Source organism: Carya illinoinensis, chromosome 7 (assembly GCF_018687715.1).
Source record: "Carya illinoinensis cultivar Pawnee chromosome 7, C.illinoinensisPawnee_v1, whole genome shotgun sequence".
In the NCBI taxonomy this organism is placed as follows: Eukaryota; Viridiplantae; Streptophyta; class Magnoliopsida; order Fagales; family Juglandaceae; genus Carya; species Carya illinoinensis.
In genome coordinates this window covers 8,164,379-8,181,989 of record NC_056758.1, presented here as the reverse complement: position 1 = coordinate 8,181,989, position 17,611 = coordinate 8,164,379, and the positions used below count along the sequence as shown (strand labels likewise).

The window sequence follows — 17,611 nt, the reverse complement described above, 5'->3', positions numbered from 1 at the left end:
TACATATATATATAAATTATAAATAATCTAGCCTGAATTTATAGTAAAAAATGAGCTTACGATTTGAAGAAATGAAAAAAAAATAATAGTAAAGATCAAAATATCAGACGGTACAAACAAAAATATAAACTTGTATAGGCCAAAATATTAGCTAGTACAATCAAAATTCTTACCGATACGAAACTATATCCTTCTCTATAATCATAAATATGAAATATTTCAATAACAGTTGATACCGTACAGAATTCAAAAATATGGTATAGACACCCAACAAAAGCCATGGGATGCCAAGAAATTATAACTCCTAGAAGTTAAGAATATTTGACAAATAGTTGTAAAATTTTATTATGCATAATTAAAGTTACGTATTAATCTGCGTATCAATATTAATTTTTTTATATTTAAAATTTAAATTAATACTATTTTTAATAAAATTTACTTTTTAATTAATTATATTAGATTGATATATATATTAATATTAATTTATTTTTGTAATTAAATTTTTTCCTAATTTTATGACTCTTTGTGTTCATTTTTAGTGATGATTAAAGAGTTATAATACGAGTCTGTCTTGACGATAATATTTAGATTTTCTCGGCTTTTAAGGTGATCGAATAAGACCTAATTAAGTTCTTGGAACGGTGGGAGGTCATTAAAATGAGTGTGCAGGGAGGATGCAAGAAGAGTCCATTGGGCTTGAGAGAGAGAGAGAGGGCGCCGAAATTGTCAGCTTCTTTTGCTTCTCCGCTTTGTGTTCTTGGGACTAACCAAACCATCGACGTCTTGTCTTCATCACTCTACAGTAATCCCATTCCCCACCACCAGTTCTTTTCTCTTGCAGCCTTCCTTTCTTTTAAAGAAATAATAATTCTTTATTATTATAATCGGTTGCACTTTTTATGTTTCTTTTTTCAATTAACTTAAAATTTTTTATTTTACTTAAGAATAATATATATATATATTACAATTTTTGCACAATTTAAAAAAAAACCATTATTAATTTTGAATTCAAACTCATTAAATCAGAAAATTAAAGAAATAATAAGATTTTTCAAAAAAAATTGTTAAAACTAGTTTTATTTATACATTTATGGTTGTTTAAAACATTAAGATTAAAATAAAGTTAGGATCCCGTTGGAAGCTCCAGCTCTTTTTTTTGTTTTTTGTTTTTTTTCCTTAGTTATTATGAAAATATTGTTTAATATTATTATGAATTCTTAATGTTTTTAAAAAATATTTAAAAGTATTAAAAAATAATGTGAAAAAAAAAATTAGCCTAGCAAGAACCCCAAACAGTGGCTTTAGAAGCACATTAAGATTAAGAAATTTAAAGTGTTTAAATGAATGGGTCTGTCATGATTGATTCATGTATAAGATCTAAACTCGACTCGAAAATTAGGAGGTTAGAATAGAGAGATTCTACACATTTAGTTAAATGGATCATATTATAATCAATTCTTACTTAACTTCACTTGACTGTAATCCTAATATGACCCACTACAGTGGAAACTTAATACCTCAACACCAACGATAAAAAATCTTGAATTTAAGAATTGTGAGTGCGTGCTGGTGAGAGTTAAAGAAAGGACAATGAGATGGATAAGATGTAATTTAGATAGTAAAATGAGATGAGATAAGATAATTTTAGATGAAAGTTAAAATTTAAAAAAATTAAATTAAGATTTAAAAATTATTTTATGTATAAAATTATAATGATAAGATAATATGAGAGAAAATATTTTTCTAATCCAAACAAGACCTAAATGATCGAATGGTGGATGGGTCAGGCCGGCGGCCTAGCTTTTGACAAAAATGTTTTCACCCAAACAACTTATCATTTTAAGTAATTTTCCTCTGGCAAATATATGATTTTAAGTCAAGTGGTTGGCAGCCATTAATGTTTTAGAACCAAACAACTTTATCCATTAAAGTGATTTTACTAGGCATTTTATCAAGTGGGTGGCTGCCATTTCCTTCGCCATAAGTACACCAAGAAAGTGGTCCGCTTCTTTGCATGTGAAGAATGTGGTGGGTGAGCGGGGCAGGACCCGCTCTGCTCACTGACCACTTTATACGTGCTGAAAATGCTTATGTTTGACGCAATATGGGCCTGGATGCTGATCACGATAACGCATTACTAGGCCAAACTCGAGTCAGTGACACGTTTGCGTCGATGCCAATGATATTCCAATTATCATCTCTGTTGGGTCAAAAAAAAGAAGGAACTGGGATAAAGCAATTAGCTCAGAGAAGACGTGGGGATGTGCATCCATCCTTGTCGTTTACCACCCAGAAAAGAAATGAAAAGAAGAAAAACTCAGATGTAAATCATCGTTTGCACTTTTTATTTCCTTTGGTTTCTGTAGCTGATGTTTTTTGTAACACACCAAAGTTCCCTTCCTCGTGATGCAAAAAGTTCACACTGGACAGCTTAACAATTGTATTAGTTTTGAAACCTCATTACAAATAGAATCCCCACAATTAGCAATTGCATTGGAAACATATAAACTACAGAATCCACGTGTAGTTAGTAAATGATAGACTAGGATCAAAAAATGGTTTGTGCAATGTACATTGCCTTTTCCATCTGCACATACCAGTTGAAAAATTGCTGAAGCTCTACACTATATGGAAGTTGCAGGTCATTAGCGACAGTTTGAAGCTCAATTGGTCATCATTGCAACCAAATGAGATCTTGATCATCGAGTATGAAGCTTCTCAACCAATGTTAAACAAGATTTATCTTATACATTGCTTTCATGGGTAAGGGGAGATAGAATTACCAATTTAGAACCGGCCAATTTTCAACTTCTGCTTTCACAAGCAACAGCTTCTTCAACCATATTGTTGTAGAATGAACTTAACTTAGTTATAGCGAGTGCCTCTCCAAAGAGCGTTGCTCGCGTAGATTTCAATATATGAACTTCCACATAGTCACCAACTACAGGGTTTCGTTTCCCGTTAGTATTATCATCACAATATGGTACTGGAAGATTAATAAATGAAACTCTATGACCTCTATCACTCTTGCCAATAAGCTCCGTATCAGGAGCTCTCTTATTGGGTCCTTCAACCAGCACTAGTTGTACAGTCCCAATCTGAGAGTCATAACATTGACCTGTACTCTCACGGAAAGCATCGATCAGTTCAGTCAGTCGCCTCTGCTTGATTTCCTCAGGAACATCATCAATGTAGTTTCTATGGGCATGGGTTTTCTCCCTCATACTATACGCAAACATATATGCCATATCGTAACCAACAATCTTAATAAGGCTTAGTGTGTCTGCATGTTCCTCCTCTGTTTCACCACAGAATCCTGCAGAAAAGGAGTAATTTAAGAGGGAATTAAGAAAGCGTCTAAGCTTTCGCAGAGTGAAAGATAGCGATGAATTGTGAATTGTAATTTCAAAGCTGAGGCATGCGAACAGACCATCTATTACCAGAATAACGTTTTACAAGGTTATTTACTTATAAAAAGAAAAACATTTTACAAGGTTCTTTATATCATGGCTATTTCTCAAGCACAGAAAACAGCAAAATTACAGAATAGTAGTAATAGTGAGTAAAAAATTAGGATGTCGTGAAAATTTCTCTCATAGCTCATAAAGCATTACAACAATACAAATGAGGTATGGTTTAAAAAATAAAAGCAATGTCATTATAAAATAATTATAAATACTTAATAATAATGTATTTACAGGATAAAAGAATGTGACTTTGCAAATTTCTAATTTACCTATAAAAAAAAAAGGATAAAGGAATGTGACTGGGACGAGATTGCCTCATGTCACCCTGAGAGATCAAATAATACATCAATAATGAAAGAGTGCAAAATGCACAATGATGGCATAGTATTTGAAATGTAAAATAAGAATTAACATGGAATTTGCAAGCACGTAGGCTGATGATCAATAGATTGGTGTCATTAGCTTAAAGAGAATCAAAATTATCACATGATTGGTCATCTGATCTCCAACATTCTTTTGCAGTAAGAAAAAGACATCCACATAGAGAAGCTTCACTTCCAAGATGGCTGAGATCACTTAATCTTTTATATTTTTATCCTAAAGAAATTTATTGGACACAATAAAAGGGAGGTCTAAAAGTATTCTAAAAGTAAAATTCTAAAACATCATTCACATTTACAACAGGTCCAATCAAACAGTATACTAGCTGATGTTCTTTGAACACTAGACTGCAACAAAACAAGTTTCATAAGTAAGGAAAATACAAGAATCTGATAAGACTTACCACATATGAAATCACTGGTTATTCCTGCATCTGGAATAATTCTCCGTATCTTTTGCACAAGATCTAAGTATGCCTCTCGGGTATATCCCCGGCGCATCCTTTCAAGTACTTTGCTATTCCCAGTTTGTGCAGGTAAATGGATACATTTGCAAATATTATGTCTGTCTCGCATTAGATAGAGTAACTCATCAGGGAAATCTTTAGGATGTGGGGATGTGTATCTGAACCGCATCTCAGGGAATTCTGAGGACAGTCGATTCAAAAGATCAGAAAAACGTAAACCCATTTTTTTGACCTTGCACATACTGGAAAAGCCTTCACTATGTCTCCAATTAATCCCGGGTTCAACTTCTTTTTCATCCACACATGCATCATTATAGCTGTTTACATTCTGGCCAAGAAGCGTTACCTCTTTCACACCTTCTTTCCAAAGCTCCTCCACCTCCTTCACTATAGACTCTACAGGACGTGACCGCTCCCTGCCTCTTGTAAAAGGAACAATGCAAAAGGAGCACATATTATTGCAACCTCTCATCACAGAAACAAAAGCAGTAACTGAATTTTTTGAGATTCGAACTGGATTAATATCAGCATAGGTCTCTTCAAGTGAAAGAAGAGTGTTTATCCCCTTTTGACCGTAGTCTACCTCTTCCAATAAGCGTGGTAAGTCTCGGTAGGCATCAGGTCCACAGACCACATCAACCATTTTGTCTGCATCAAGTATCTTGTCCTTTAACCTCTCAGCCATGCATCCCAAGACCACAACTTTTGGAGGGTGCAGGGAATTTGACCTTCCGATTTTGACATTGCTTTTCCATTCCCTCTTGAGAAACCAAAAGTAATTGAGCCTCTGCCACACCCTTTGTTCTGCATTGTCCCTGATAGCACAAGTGTTGATAAAAATGAGCTCTGCACTCTCAGGATCATCCACCACTTCACTATATCCAGCATTCTTCATGATAGATAGGACAATCTCCATATCATTGATATTCATTTGACATCCGTAAGTCTCATGATAGATACGCCCACTCAAAGTGACTTTAGAAGCTGGTAATTGGCTAGACACATAAATCAAGATAAAAACATAGAGGTATGAGATACAAGTCGTATAATTTGCAATTGGGAGAGAATTTATTTATTTATTTTGATAAGTACATGAAAATTCATTTTACAGTAGAAAAAAATTCTAGTTGCCCCATTATTCTCCCAAAGAAGGAAAGAACTGAGGGAGAGATTCTGAAAAAATGCAGCAACACAATAAAATTAGAGAGAGAAAAATGGAAGCTTTGCACGCTAAATTTGCTAAGAAGTCCATATTGGTGATGCATCAAAGTTGAGTTGGACAAAGCTCAAAAAATTGATATTGGACTCAGAATTGGGGTAGGACTGATTCAATGAATCGGACGATTCAATTTGCTGCATTGGGTGATTAATGAAAATTTTAAATCAGGTATTTAAATGTTAGTAAAAATATTAAAAAAAATTATATAATGCATTTTATGAATTCAAAACTATGTATAAAAGAGTTTAAAATTTGAATTCATTGACTAGCCTTAATGAAAATATCATATGAATCTAAATAGTTTCAATAAGCCTGCAATTCATGGATTCGACCTCAAGTATCCTATTTTTTTGCCTCAAATATTATTGTATACGATGAATATAAATACTCTTAATTTTAACGTCGCAGCAATGGTAGTATTTTGTGGACAGTCAGATTTAATAAAAAATACCCATCCAATCCTAGTTTTTTCTATGTAACTAAATAAAGTAAAGAACTCTATGTTTTATCTTTTTAAGTTTTCTACTCTTCTTACTGAACACTAGAATAAAAATGTAAACTCTGTTTAGTTGTATTTTCACACGAGAATTAAAAAGAAAATTAATTTATCAAGCACAATCTAAAAAAGAAACACAATTTTGAATCGGCTAAAGTAGGTTGTGAAATCTGCTAGAATCGGTCTGAATCAACCAATTGAACCGGTACTATGAGTGATTCAAAGAGTGCACTAAAAGCACGTCTGTTTTTTGAATTGGCTGAGTTTATCTAAATCAAACCGTTTTTTGAGTTGTGTCAAACCACTCTAAAGCTGTGCACAATAAGCCAGGCACACAGCAAAGGAGGAAGAAGTGGCCCAGCCATTGCGTTGCTCTCTTAGTTATTAAGTTATTCATTCTGGTATTAGTTCATACAGAATTTTAATTTTTTTTTTTGTAATTCAAATTCAGATAGACTCTGCACCTTAGGGTTGGGATTTTATTTGTTAATGATTTGAGAGCAAGACAGCAGCCACTAAAGAAATGCTTTGGCAAAACATAATTCATGTGACTATGTAACAATACAATCAATTCCCATTGTAAATCACTAGAATTCTAGAATCAATAGCTTTAACAACGCTCAATAATTGAAGAATATGTCAAAGACTTGATTATAATATGTGAGTGGGAAGACTTACTCGGGCTGGGCTTCGGAGGAGGCAGTGAGAGCAGCTTGAGCAATGAAGTGTTGCAGGAATGGGCCTTCAGGAAGACAGATACTTTTTTGGGAGAAGCTTCTGGAAGAGGGTCCGAAAGGAAATGTCGTTTTGAGTGGCAGTGGCACGCGGTGGTGGAAGCAGCTCCCGACGGAAGCCTGAGGCTTCAGTGGGGAAAGAAAACCGAGGCTTAATCGGCATCTACTGTGGAGCTTCTTGAGGCGGAGCCCGCAGTGAGGTTGGCCGAGAACCGAGGATAACGAGCTGAGCGTCGAAGCCATTGAAGAGAGACACACTCACTGTGTTCCTGTGCAAGGCAGAAGGAGAACCTTGGTATTGGATAGGAAATCAACCAGATCGTGGGCCAGGCCTGCCTGGTATTTGTATTGGAGCCCCCGAACAAGAATTAGGCCGGAGGCCGTCTTAATAAGCCCGAAGTGCAAAGACATACCTTTCTACATTTAAAATTTGAGCTGAGAAAAAAATAAATTGGAAATATTTATAATTGAGAAGATAAATTTTATTCATCATTCTCTTAATTATTATCTTCTTATAAGAAAATAAATAATTAGATGATATATAATAAATGATAGACATTTTTTTAAATTATTTAATATCATATTAAAGGATAATGAGAGAATAATGACATAACGAATAATAAATAGCAATTGAGGAGTGTTAAGATTTTTAAAAAGATTTTATAAATAACATTGCTCATTTTTTTTGAGACATCATATCTACAGTATATTAAAATAATTTTATAATCTGATATATCACATCAATTAATAAGTTTACATTTTATAAATCAATAACTTTTTAAAATTTTGCTAGTCATTATCCCCACACATCACATACCTCACAATATATTTTTTTTAATTTTTAATTTTTTAATTTTATTATTCATTAACTAATTGAATTTTTCTACTCATTATTAATATACCATACATTTGATAAAAAAAAATTATGTATGATTTGTGATATGTGAGAAAGGTGGGTATATTTTTTTCATTTTTTTTATAGTTTTAGGCTCAATGACCATTTCCGTCCACAAAATGATGGTGAAAGTGAAAGAGAAAGAGAAAGAGGTCTCTTATACAATGTGCGGAGGATATTCCCTCTAAATGCATCACAACCTTATTAGGTGGTACAAAATCCATGAATCGGAGGGTCTCTTTTCCGATCATCCGAGAAAATGATATTTTAAAATTTTGATCAAATAAATTTTCATCAAACATTTCTGAAAAAGAGAAAAAAAAAAAAAAATTGGTGTATAGCATTTTCATTTCTAAAATTGATTTCTTTTAAAATGAGGAAAACAACCCCAAGAACTTGGTTCAATTGGTGGTGTATTGGGCTTGAGGATATGCTCCCCTTACGTTTAATGTTCAAATATTTTTTTGTGTAAATAATTTTAATCTTTTTTAGTTTAAATAAGTTTTAAACACAATCGAATGAAAAACTTTTATCTTAAATTATCCGAAATATACTTATAAAAAACTTGTTATTGAGGATCTGTGCACCTTTAAATTTAGTCTGGAGTTGATCCTTAACACCCGATATCAATTGAAAAAAGGAAAATATTTTAATCACAAATAAATTATATAAAAATAAGTTCATAAACTGATATAGTTTGATATAATATGTCAGATTGTAAAATTACTTTTATTATAAAATAGATCTAACGGATTCTATAAAATCATATCGGTTTGTAGATTTATTTTGTATAATCTCTTTATATTTATAACAGTTTTTTATAAAAAAATAAAAAATGTCGAAAACTCTCGACGACTTGTAGTTAAAGAATGGCACGTCCGAGTAAAAGTGTGTTATCGTCCGCGTCATACAATAACCTGAAATTGCTGCGACCTCACCTGGAAGCCAAACGAATTGGCAATGGAGAGGTTGAAAGCTGCGCGTCGTCTCATTCATTACTCATCATCGAAGTTCCTCCTTGGTCCTCGATCGAATCCAACTTCCGCCGAGCATCCGCTACGTCTCTCTTCCTCGGGTAACGTTCTTTCTCACAATTCTCCCTTCGTTTATCCAATTATGTGACGCCATTTTTGTTTCGTGTGCTATATCTTTGTCCGGGTTTTAAAACAGGCGTTTGTTATTGGTGCCCATATATTGCGGATAAAAAGGGGAGATTCGGAGGAACTCTTTGGGATCCTACTGCGGGGACCGGCCTTGGAAAGACTATCAGAATCCAGAATAGACTCTTTGGTTCATTGGCGGCAACGATTCAGAGGAACCCATCATTTTCGACTTTGAATTCCGATGATATAAGCTATTTTAAGGGCGTATTAGGCGAAAAAAATGTCATTCAGGATGAGGACTGGCTTCTTTCTGCAAACACGGACTGGATGCGGAAGTACAACGGGTCCAGTAAGCTTCTACTACAACCGAGGAGAACTGAAGAGGTTCTTCTTTCTTTGTCTTTGCAACGCTTATTAATTTTTTGTTCAATGCTTTTGAAAAATGACTTTTAAGTGAAAAAAAAAAAAAGAAAAAAAAAAAAAGCAATTTAAGTTTAATGAGTCACAAAAAACTCCTTTTTGGCCAAAACTATTGGCTCAAACAATACATTTTAATTTCAAGGTGACGGGGACCTGAACACAGAGGTTTTACCATCTTAATCCACTAAGCATTTGAGTTTGATGCAGATGTATCAATCACTCGCATTTGTTATGACTGATTATTACTATGCATACTTAACCAGCCTCGCTCGTTTACTCCAATATGAGATAAATTTATTGGAGAATAAGTTATCAAAATAAGAGGTTCTTCCATTTCGTTTGTTATATTATTTCATTTTCCTGTTGCAGGTCTCTCGGGTTCTTAAATACTGTAATTCCAGAAGCTTGGCTGTTGTACCCCAGGGTGGAAATACTGGCCTTGTAGGAGGAAGTGTTCCTGTTTTTGATGAAGTAATGTATTCGGTTTCAATTATTGGTTTCTTGGGCAGGTTTGGACACTTGGAGTATCATAATTTTGTGAATAGGAGTGAAATAGTTAGAGTGAAGATGGTTTATTGGGTATTGGGAATGGGGAGAGAAAAAGTTGAATAAAATTTTTATAAAGTTAAAAAATAGTTTGAATATAATTTTTGTTTTGAAGTTTGTAAAAGTTGAATTGATTTTCTTGTTTGAATAATGATTAGATGAAAAAATTGAAAATTTGAAATTGAAAAGTGTTTTATGTTTGAATGATGTTTGGGAATGAAATTACGAGAAGTTTTGAGAATTCTCAGTGTCCAAACATGCCTGTAATTTCACTGCCGGTAGAGATTGAGGTTATGCCTATTACCTTTATTATCTCCATGAATAACGTCTTCTTTCCCATTCATTATCTGACTGAATAGCTTTTTCTGCGACACTTGTACAGGTGATTATTAATATGGCTTCAATGAAAAACGTCGTATCTTTTGACAAGGTAGATATTTCAGAACATTACAGTGTTCTTGTTTTGAGGGATTTCTCCTACTTATATGTTCATTGAGTTGTGTTATTAAATTGATTTTGGCCCTCTCTATTCTTCAGTTCTTAAGAGATAGCAGTAGGCACAATAATTGCTCGCCTTTCTCTCCAACAGCTGGACCTTGTCTTACTGTTATAGCTTATTCTCCTTGAATGAAATTTGGAAATCCTAAAGCTAGGGATTTAAAAGCTGACTGATTTAACCATCCAGTTCTTAATGACCCAGTAATTATTTTAGTTTTAGATGCATTTTTGGGTCATTTAGAATTTTTTTGGTGGGGGGTGGGAGAAAGCCCTCTTTCTCACTCAATTTGTGTGAGTGATTAATGATAGATTGTCCTTTGCACCTTTTTCAGGTCAGTGGCATATTGGTATGTGAAGCAGGGTGCATCTTGGAAAACCTGATTTCTTTTCTGGACAACCAGGGGTAATTTTCTGTTAAACCATCAGTTACCTTTCCTCATGAGATATGTAATTTGTTTTGGTTACAAAAATAAAAGGTTCAAATTTCATAGAACCATAGTTTTAAGGGCAGTACTGCATGTATAATTGTGTCACATTGTTGAATTGTTGGTTTGTGTCATGGCTCTTTGCCAATTTACTTTATACAAAATGGGAATTTGGCATGTTTGCTCTTTTCGTATTTAAGTAGTTCATGCTTCCATTCAGATTTGTTATGCCACTGGACTTGGGTGCAAAAGGAAGCTGCCAGATTGGTGGAAATGTTTCAACTAATGCTGGTGGTTTGCGTCTTGTCCGTTATGGATCTCTTCATGGAAATGTACTTGGTGAGGCTAATTGCCTGTTAAACTTTTACACAAAGCGTAATATTGTATGCTTCAAAGTCCATATATGTATATATTTTTCATTAAATATGCAAGTGGCTGGTTATCAATTAATTCATCCTATATTTTTTCATTTAATATGCATGTGGCTAGTTATCAATTATAACATAGGATGAATTTATTAAATCTTTCTTAATCATATTTTACACATTTGTTACAGGTATTGAAGTAGTTTTAGCAAATGGTGATGTGCTTGACATGCTTGGGACTCTAAGGAAAGATAATACAGGGTATGATTTGAAGCATTTATTTATAGGTATGTATTAAACACTTTAAACTGCATTGATACCTTTAATATAAAGAACTATAGCTTTGATTGTATGATGCAAGTGCTTGGATGTTTGCTATTATCATTGTAGGAAGTGAAGGATCCTTGGGAATTATAACCAAGGTTTCCATTCTTACTCCTCCAAAACTATCTTCAGTGAATCTCGCTTTTCTTGCATGTAAAGACTATTCCAGCTGCCAGGTATGACTATTTCAGCACAATACTTGAAACATAAGTTTGATGCTGTAAACGGTATTTTGGAAAATTATGTGCCAAAATGCATCACACACAATAATACAATTTTATTCTGTGTGTGTGTGTGTGTGTGTGTGTGTGTGCAGTAGAACATACTGAAACTAGTGTGGTGACCTTATAATCTGGAGAAGAAAAGAATCCTGAGATTAAGAAAAGTAACCTTCTATTCATGCAGGGCAAGAAGATTATTAGATAAGGTTAAATCAAATAGATCCTGGTTATATAAATCTGAAACTATGAACTTCTCCTTAGCGTTACCTCCATCAGAAAGAGAAAGAAAATGAATTCATTCTCACATAATGTTGAATTTGAAAAGTAGTAATTTATGACACAGCATACCTGAACTTCTACTGGTATGCTCAAGTTGCTCCCAAAAGAATAGAAAAAAAAAAAAAATGGTGTTCAATGTTCACTTAAATTTTGCTTATAACAATTCTGGGGCCTAGAGCTTTGCATGTAATGCCTCAATGGAAGGCCCAAGTAACATGGCTTATACTCCAAAAGAACTAGTCAATGATACAATTCGAGCCCCATTGGAACATTAGAAAGAGCAAGAATTTGTTCCTCCCTAGCAAATGTGGGATCCCCTACACCACCTACCCTTATCACTTATCAGAATGGGGTATCACATTACACTAATGGATTTCCTGTAGATTAGTAGTTATATTGATCTCTCTCATTTATGTTTTCTTGAATGATCAAGGTTTAGTTAGGAAAATCTAGATTTTGACCTTTTTCTGCACTTCCATTCACCCTCCATGTACCTCTTATCTTAAGGTTTAGTTAGGAAAATCTAGATTTTGACCTTTTGCCTTAACCGTTTGTCAGAAACTTCTACTGGAAGCAAAGAGGAGACTTGGGGAGGTTTTATCTGCATTTGAATTTTTGGATAATCAGTCACTGGATCTGGTAATCATTCTGGAATTGGTGTAATTGATGAGATTGTTTTTCGCTTATCTATAGTTTCTACGTATGCGTAATTAGGTGTCTCTTTTGTATACTACCTGTGTACATGGGCTTTTCCTTGTTGCATTTGTTCAATAAAGTTTATTACTTATCAAAAAAAGGTTTCTACGAATGTAATTTTAATGGTCAAATTCAGTGTATACTTTTATGAATGTTTGTTGTATATGTGACCGTTTATAATTAGATTTTTCAAATTTTGTGGGTTTATTTGTGTTCTTATTTATTCTACTTGTAGTTGATGAAATCATTCTTCATTTTGGTAGGCAAGGTTAGAACTTGATTCATACGTGCAGTATTGTAATATGTGAAATTCGGAGGTAACAGCTTTATAATTATCAACTGTAAATTGACAAATTCTTTTAATAAATTCTTTATTAATTCGCGAGTGGTCAATGAACAAGCTTAGAATGTTTTTCTTTAATGCTTTATTTCATTGGTGGATTGTAATAGACTTCAAAGGCATGAATATTCATGACTTATTTGTATCCCTAGCCTACTAGGTAGGTGTTGCTCTTGTATTCACCCCATGTACTTGGCTATGCCTATTTTCTATCATCAATAAAATTATTATTTACCGATAAAAAAAATTATTTCCACATCAAGAAAATGGTCCTGAGGAATTTCTTGTATATTTGAAGAAAAAATGGGTGGCATTTTCTGTTTTATCATTGCATACTTTGAGGCGTACTCATTGTAGTTTATGTAACAGGTTCTGAATCATTTGGAAGGTGTTAGGAATCCATTACCTCCCTCAATGCACAACTTCTATGCTCTGATTGAGACAACTGGCAGTGATGAATCTTATGACAAGTATGGTCCTTGCCTGTTTCTGATTGTTAATTGCTTTTATTCGTACAAAAAATAATCTCTCTCTCTTAATGAGGGCAAGAGAAAAGAAAGTTGTCTTGAACTTTAGTTCTTATTGGCCCCTATTGATTTGCTAATACAATTGCTGGTCATTTAGCATTTCTCCTTCCAAACTTCCAGCACTGGGCAGGTATCTGACTCTGTGCATTGTGTAACCACTTAGCAGGGTCCGGTATTTTTAATAAACAGTTGCTACCCTCCTGTATCAATATATAAAGCTAGTGCACAGGAAAAGAACAAGAAATGGATCAATTTATTTTATTACAGAAGCAATTGAACGATATTGTGGAATTCTAGAAAGGTTCACAAACTGAATCACATCTAGACCCTGTGTAATCTCTGTTCCAACTCTGGTTGTGACTCCTCATTTTTTACATAAAACTTACTGAAAGCTTGTGTGAAATGTGGTTTATAACTGCAGACCTTAGGAGAAAGTGGAAGTGATTCTGTTTTTCATAATTTTCATGAAAAATTACCTCAGATGAAGTTGCAGGGATTCCAACGTGGAATTCTCCAACACAAACCTCATCATATGCTTAAATCAAGTTACAGATTCTCAACCTAACAAGTTCCTCATTACTTTTGTTTTAACAGTTGTTTACACTTTTTACAATATGATCTGATTTTCAGTTAGTTGCTTTATGGATGCCAATAGCATCCTTAGGCTTGTGATATCTAATTTATGCGTGGTTATATTTTTAGAATGTAATTTGATTCTTAAATGTCTTCACAAAATTGTTCACATGTTCCCTTTTTTTGGGGGAAATGGTGGCATCTTCATCTTTCTAAGATCCTATACTTTTATTTAATTTATCCAGAGAAAAGCTTGAAGCTTTCCTACTTCGCTCCATGGAAGGTGGTTTGATTTCCGATGGTGTTCTTGCACAAGACATAAACCAAGCTTCATCATTTTGGCGTATACGTGAGGTGAACATTATTTTTTTATGTTCATTGACTTTCTTTATACATTACCTTATGTTCACACTGTCCTAGATATCTTTTGGAAGCACATCTAACGTAATTTTCTTCTTAAGATGTTATAATAATGTGCTCAGTGGGATTTTTTTCCTAATGATTGTAGGGTGTAGCAGAGGCACTCATGAAAGCAGGAGCTGTTTACAAATATGATTTGTCATTACCTGTAGAAAAGATGTACAATCTTGTCGAGGAAATGCGAATAAGGCTTGGTAAGACAACTTTTTAATGTCTGCCCGAGTTTTGAGATATTGTTTTCTTTCTTGTTTCGGTGGCAAGATGTGTATCCCCCCTTCAGTGATTGGGTAAGATAGGGTGTGGATGTGGACCTTCAGGGTTTCCTGTGCAAAATATTAATTTGAATAGTGGAAACATACATTGTACGTGCCCTTAACTTGTTTTAAGTGTGACCAGTTTCTAATTTGTCAACATATATTCCTGCAAAAGCTCTACTATTTCTTTAGAATAAAAAATTGTTTATGTCGGTGGTATCATGACCTTTCATGTCACAGAACTGGTATGTATTATTAGTCTAAAACTCCAGTTTCTTAATATATTTATTGTCATTTTACTTTTAGGTGATTCATCTAAAGTAATTGGATATGGTCACCTTGGAGATGGAAATTTGCATCTTAATATTTCAACTCCACAGTATGACGATATGGTAATTTCCTTCAGCATACTCCAAAAGGTTGCTTATGTAATACACGGTTTAATATTGATATAGTCAGCAAATTGCAGATCTTAGCTCAAATTGAGCCCTTTGTCTATGAATGGACATCTAAGCACCGTGGGAGTATTAGTGCAGAGCATGGCTTGGGACTGATGAAAGCTAATAAGATTTTCTACAGCAAATCACGCGAAAGTGTGAGCATTTTGTGAAAAGCTAAACATCTAAGATGATCGTCTTCTTTTAACACGTGTAATGTCCAGTCACTTTATAGAGATGTGTGAAAGAAGAATCTGTTTGGACAGGTGCAACTAATGGCTTCCATCAAGAAGTTGATGGACCCCAACGGGATACTGAACCCATATAAAGTTCTTCCACACTCCCTTTCTTACAGCTGAGGTGAGGGACTTGATCTATGATGCTTTTTTCCTCATCCTAGATTATCACACTTTATCATTCCGATTTTTAGCTCGTGAAGAACAATTTCAAAGTTACATATTAAAAAAAGGAGTAATTGCATGGCTTGCTTCTGAAATTTAGAAGGTAGTTGGGGAACGAACAATAGCCTTGTGAATTAAGCCAGTTTTACCTGAAATGAGGGACATGCTTTCCTGGGTAAAGAGGGATAACATTGTTTAATATTCCTTTAAGAAATCTCACGTCACAAATCAATCAAAATCAAGGTGCAGATGAGTTATTTTTTATATCCAGAGTCAAAAACTGCTCAAACCTAATATTTCTTGAAAGCTTTTCAAAATTTTATTCTTCAGAGGATTATTACTATTTATGTTATTTTTCAGCTGATGTGTGTTCATGTTTATCTAATACAGTCCAAAGCTCAATCGACCACACCCTGAGCCTGAGGTAGCAGCCAGCAACATGGTCTGGTCTCAAGTTGAAGAAAGTGGACAGACCGAGCTACAGGCTAGTAGGATGCAAGTCTAACTTCATGGGGTAAACTACAAAAGTTTGAGATGCTCTTTAGAGACAAGTATCTGACTGCAGAAGAAAGTTGTAATACAGACCACTACTGTGGCACTTGACAGATTGCAAACTCCATTCCATGACAATAAGCTGTGTGTTAGGGTAACTGAAAGTGAAAGGTACTGAATACTCAATGAATAAAAGCATGACCTATGAATCAGAGCCACTTTCATGTTTAGATCAAGGCTTCAATCATTTTAAAATTTTTCTTCCATTTGTTGATGCTCGTATGATATGACTTCTAAGAACATATAGACCTTGTTGGCTGTTGGTACAGTGGTTTTACATTAACACAACAGCAGAAGTCAATCTCTTCATGTTGCTGTTAAAATCAATGAAAGGGGTTTGGGCGTGGGCATGTTTTATTGTGGACCTCTGTTCTGCCTACTTTCACGTGTCCATGTTCAGTCATCTTTGACTCAAAAAAACGTTTTTGTTGAAACTTTCCTAGTCCGGACTCCGGATGCCTTTAGCAAAGATGCACTGCTCAAAGGCATCCGAATTTTGACTGGCAAAAGCAACACTCGGGGAATAACTTTTTTTTCACCAAAATCTTACTTCTATTTGTCTTCTTCACGCTGCCCGTGCCAGGCCCTTTCTTTTTCTTCTTTCTTCTCCCCTTTAATAGTCTTTCTTTTATAAAAAGAAAAGAAAAGAATGATAAAGCATCGAAGTCATCAAATTTTAATAGGGAAAAAGATTCCCTTAATTTCTTAAAATGAAATAAATTGATATGAAAGTTGAATAAATATTATTAGAATATTATTTTTTTAAAATTTGAAAAAGTTGATTTGTTTATTATGTTTTGTATAAGAATTTGAAAAAATTATAATAATTTGATGAGGTGAGATGAGTTAAAAGGTTTTTTTTAATCCAAATCTCTCCTAAAATCTCATAGTCGGAGAGAGATAGTCAAGTGAAGTTGGTCATGCAACATTTGTTGATGTTCAATAAAATACTATATGATCTTACTTTATGTGATTGTCTCATTCATATTTGAGACTCTTTAACAATAACTTGAGGATATCTTGATTCGCATTATTTTGAAACTTGTTTCAAATATTCTTAACTTTAAGATTTCCCAATGGACATGCTAGGTAACATCTCCACTAATCAAGGCTGGAATATGCTTATCTTAGTGTGGCATGGCCCTCGAATTACATGCCTTAAAAGATGCCGAAAAGATAAAGAAGATACTTAGAAAAACCCGGGTTCATTATTACGTGTTAGCTGAATAACAAAGAAATGGAACACAAAACAATCTTGCACAAAGCAAAAGGGTTCAAAAGAAAGTTTCCACCCACCTCTCAAATCTACAAGACTGATACCATACTGCTTTCCGACTTTGATTTGTCCTTTGCTTAATCACAACAGTCAAGTTCTTATAAAGTTTATAACTATTTGATCTTCAAAACGGTCGGGCAGAAAGTTATTTACTCTTATTTATTGATTGAGTTTGAATCTCTTCACTACATTGGTCTTTTAAGAGTAACAACTAGATAACTTGAAATTTTTCCCTATGTTAACATTTAGGGGTTATTTGGATAGTGAGGTGAGATGAGACAGTTTTAGATGAAAGT

The 17,611-nt window shown here is 34.1% G+C and overlaps 2 protein-coding genes across 5 annotated transcripts; one reads left to right on the top strand and one right to left on the bottom strand.

The window, feature by feature from the left end:
- Positions 1-2,416: 2,416 nt before the first annotated feature.
- LOC122317123 (CDK5RAP1-like protein) lies at positions 2,417-7,099 on the bottom strand. The gene is made up of 3 exons (XM_043134053.1): positions 6,708-7,099; positions 4,252-5,309; positions 2,417-3,316 (listed from the first exon to the last, which is right to left on the bottom strand). Exons 1-3 carry the CDS (start codon positions 7,004-7,006, stop codon positions 2,805-2,807), a joined length of 1,869 nt encoding a protein of 622 aa, XP_042989987.1. The 5' UTR covers positions 7,007-7,099; the 3' UTR covers positions 2,417-2,804.
- Positions 7,100-8,554: 1,455 nt separating this feature from the next.
- LOC122316626 (D-2-hydroxyglutarate dehydrogenase, mitochondrial) lies at positions 8,555-16,209 on the top strand. Of its 4 annotated transcripts, XM_043133302.1 has the most exons (16): positions 8,555-8,733; positions 8,829-9,145; positions 9,551-9,652; positions 10,110-10,157; positions 10,558-10,628; positions 10,871-10,989; positions 11,207-11,302; positions 11,406-11,515; positions 12,398-12,478; positions 13,245-13,345; positions 14,221-14,329; positions 14,484-14,589; positions 14,956-15,041; positions 15,119-15,244; positions 15,353-15,446; positions 15,878-16,209. In XM_043133302.1, exons 1-15 carry the CDS (start codon positions 8,619-8,621, stop codon positions 15,443-15,445), a joined length of 1,680 nt encoding a protein of 559 aa, XP_042989236.1. In that variant the 5' UTR covers positions 8,555-8,618; the 3' UTR covers position 15,446; positions 15,878-16,209. The 4 variants fall into 4 exon arrangements, with proteins under 4 accessions (XP_042989236.1, XP_042989237.1, XP_042989238.1 ...); XM_043133304.1 differs by lacking the exon at positions 8,555-8,733 and having other exon boundaries at positions 8,902-9,110; XM_043133303.1 differs by lacking the exons at positions 15,353-15,446; positions 15,878-16,209 and having other exon boundaries at positions 15,105-15,200.
- The last annotated feature ends 1,402 nt before the right edge of the window (positions 16,210-17,611 follow it).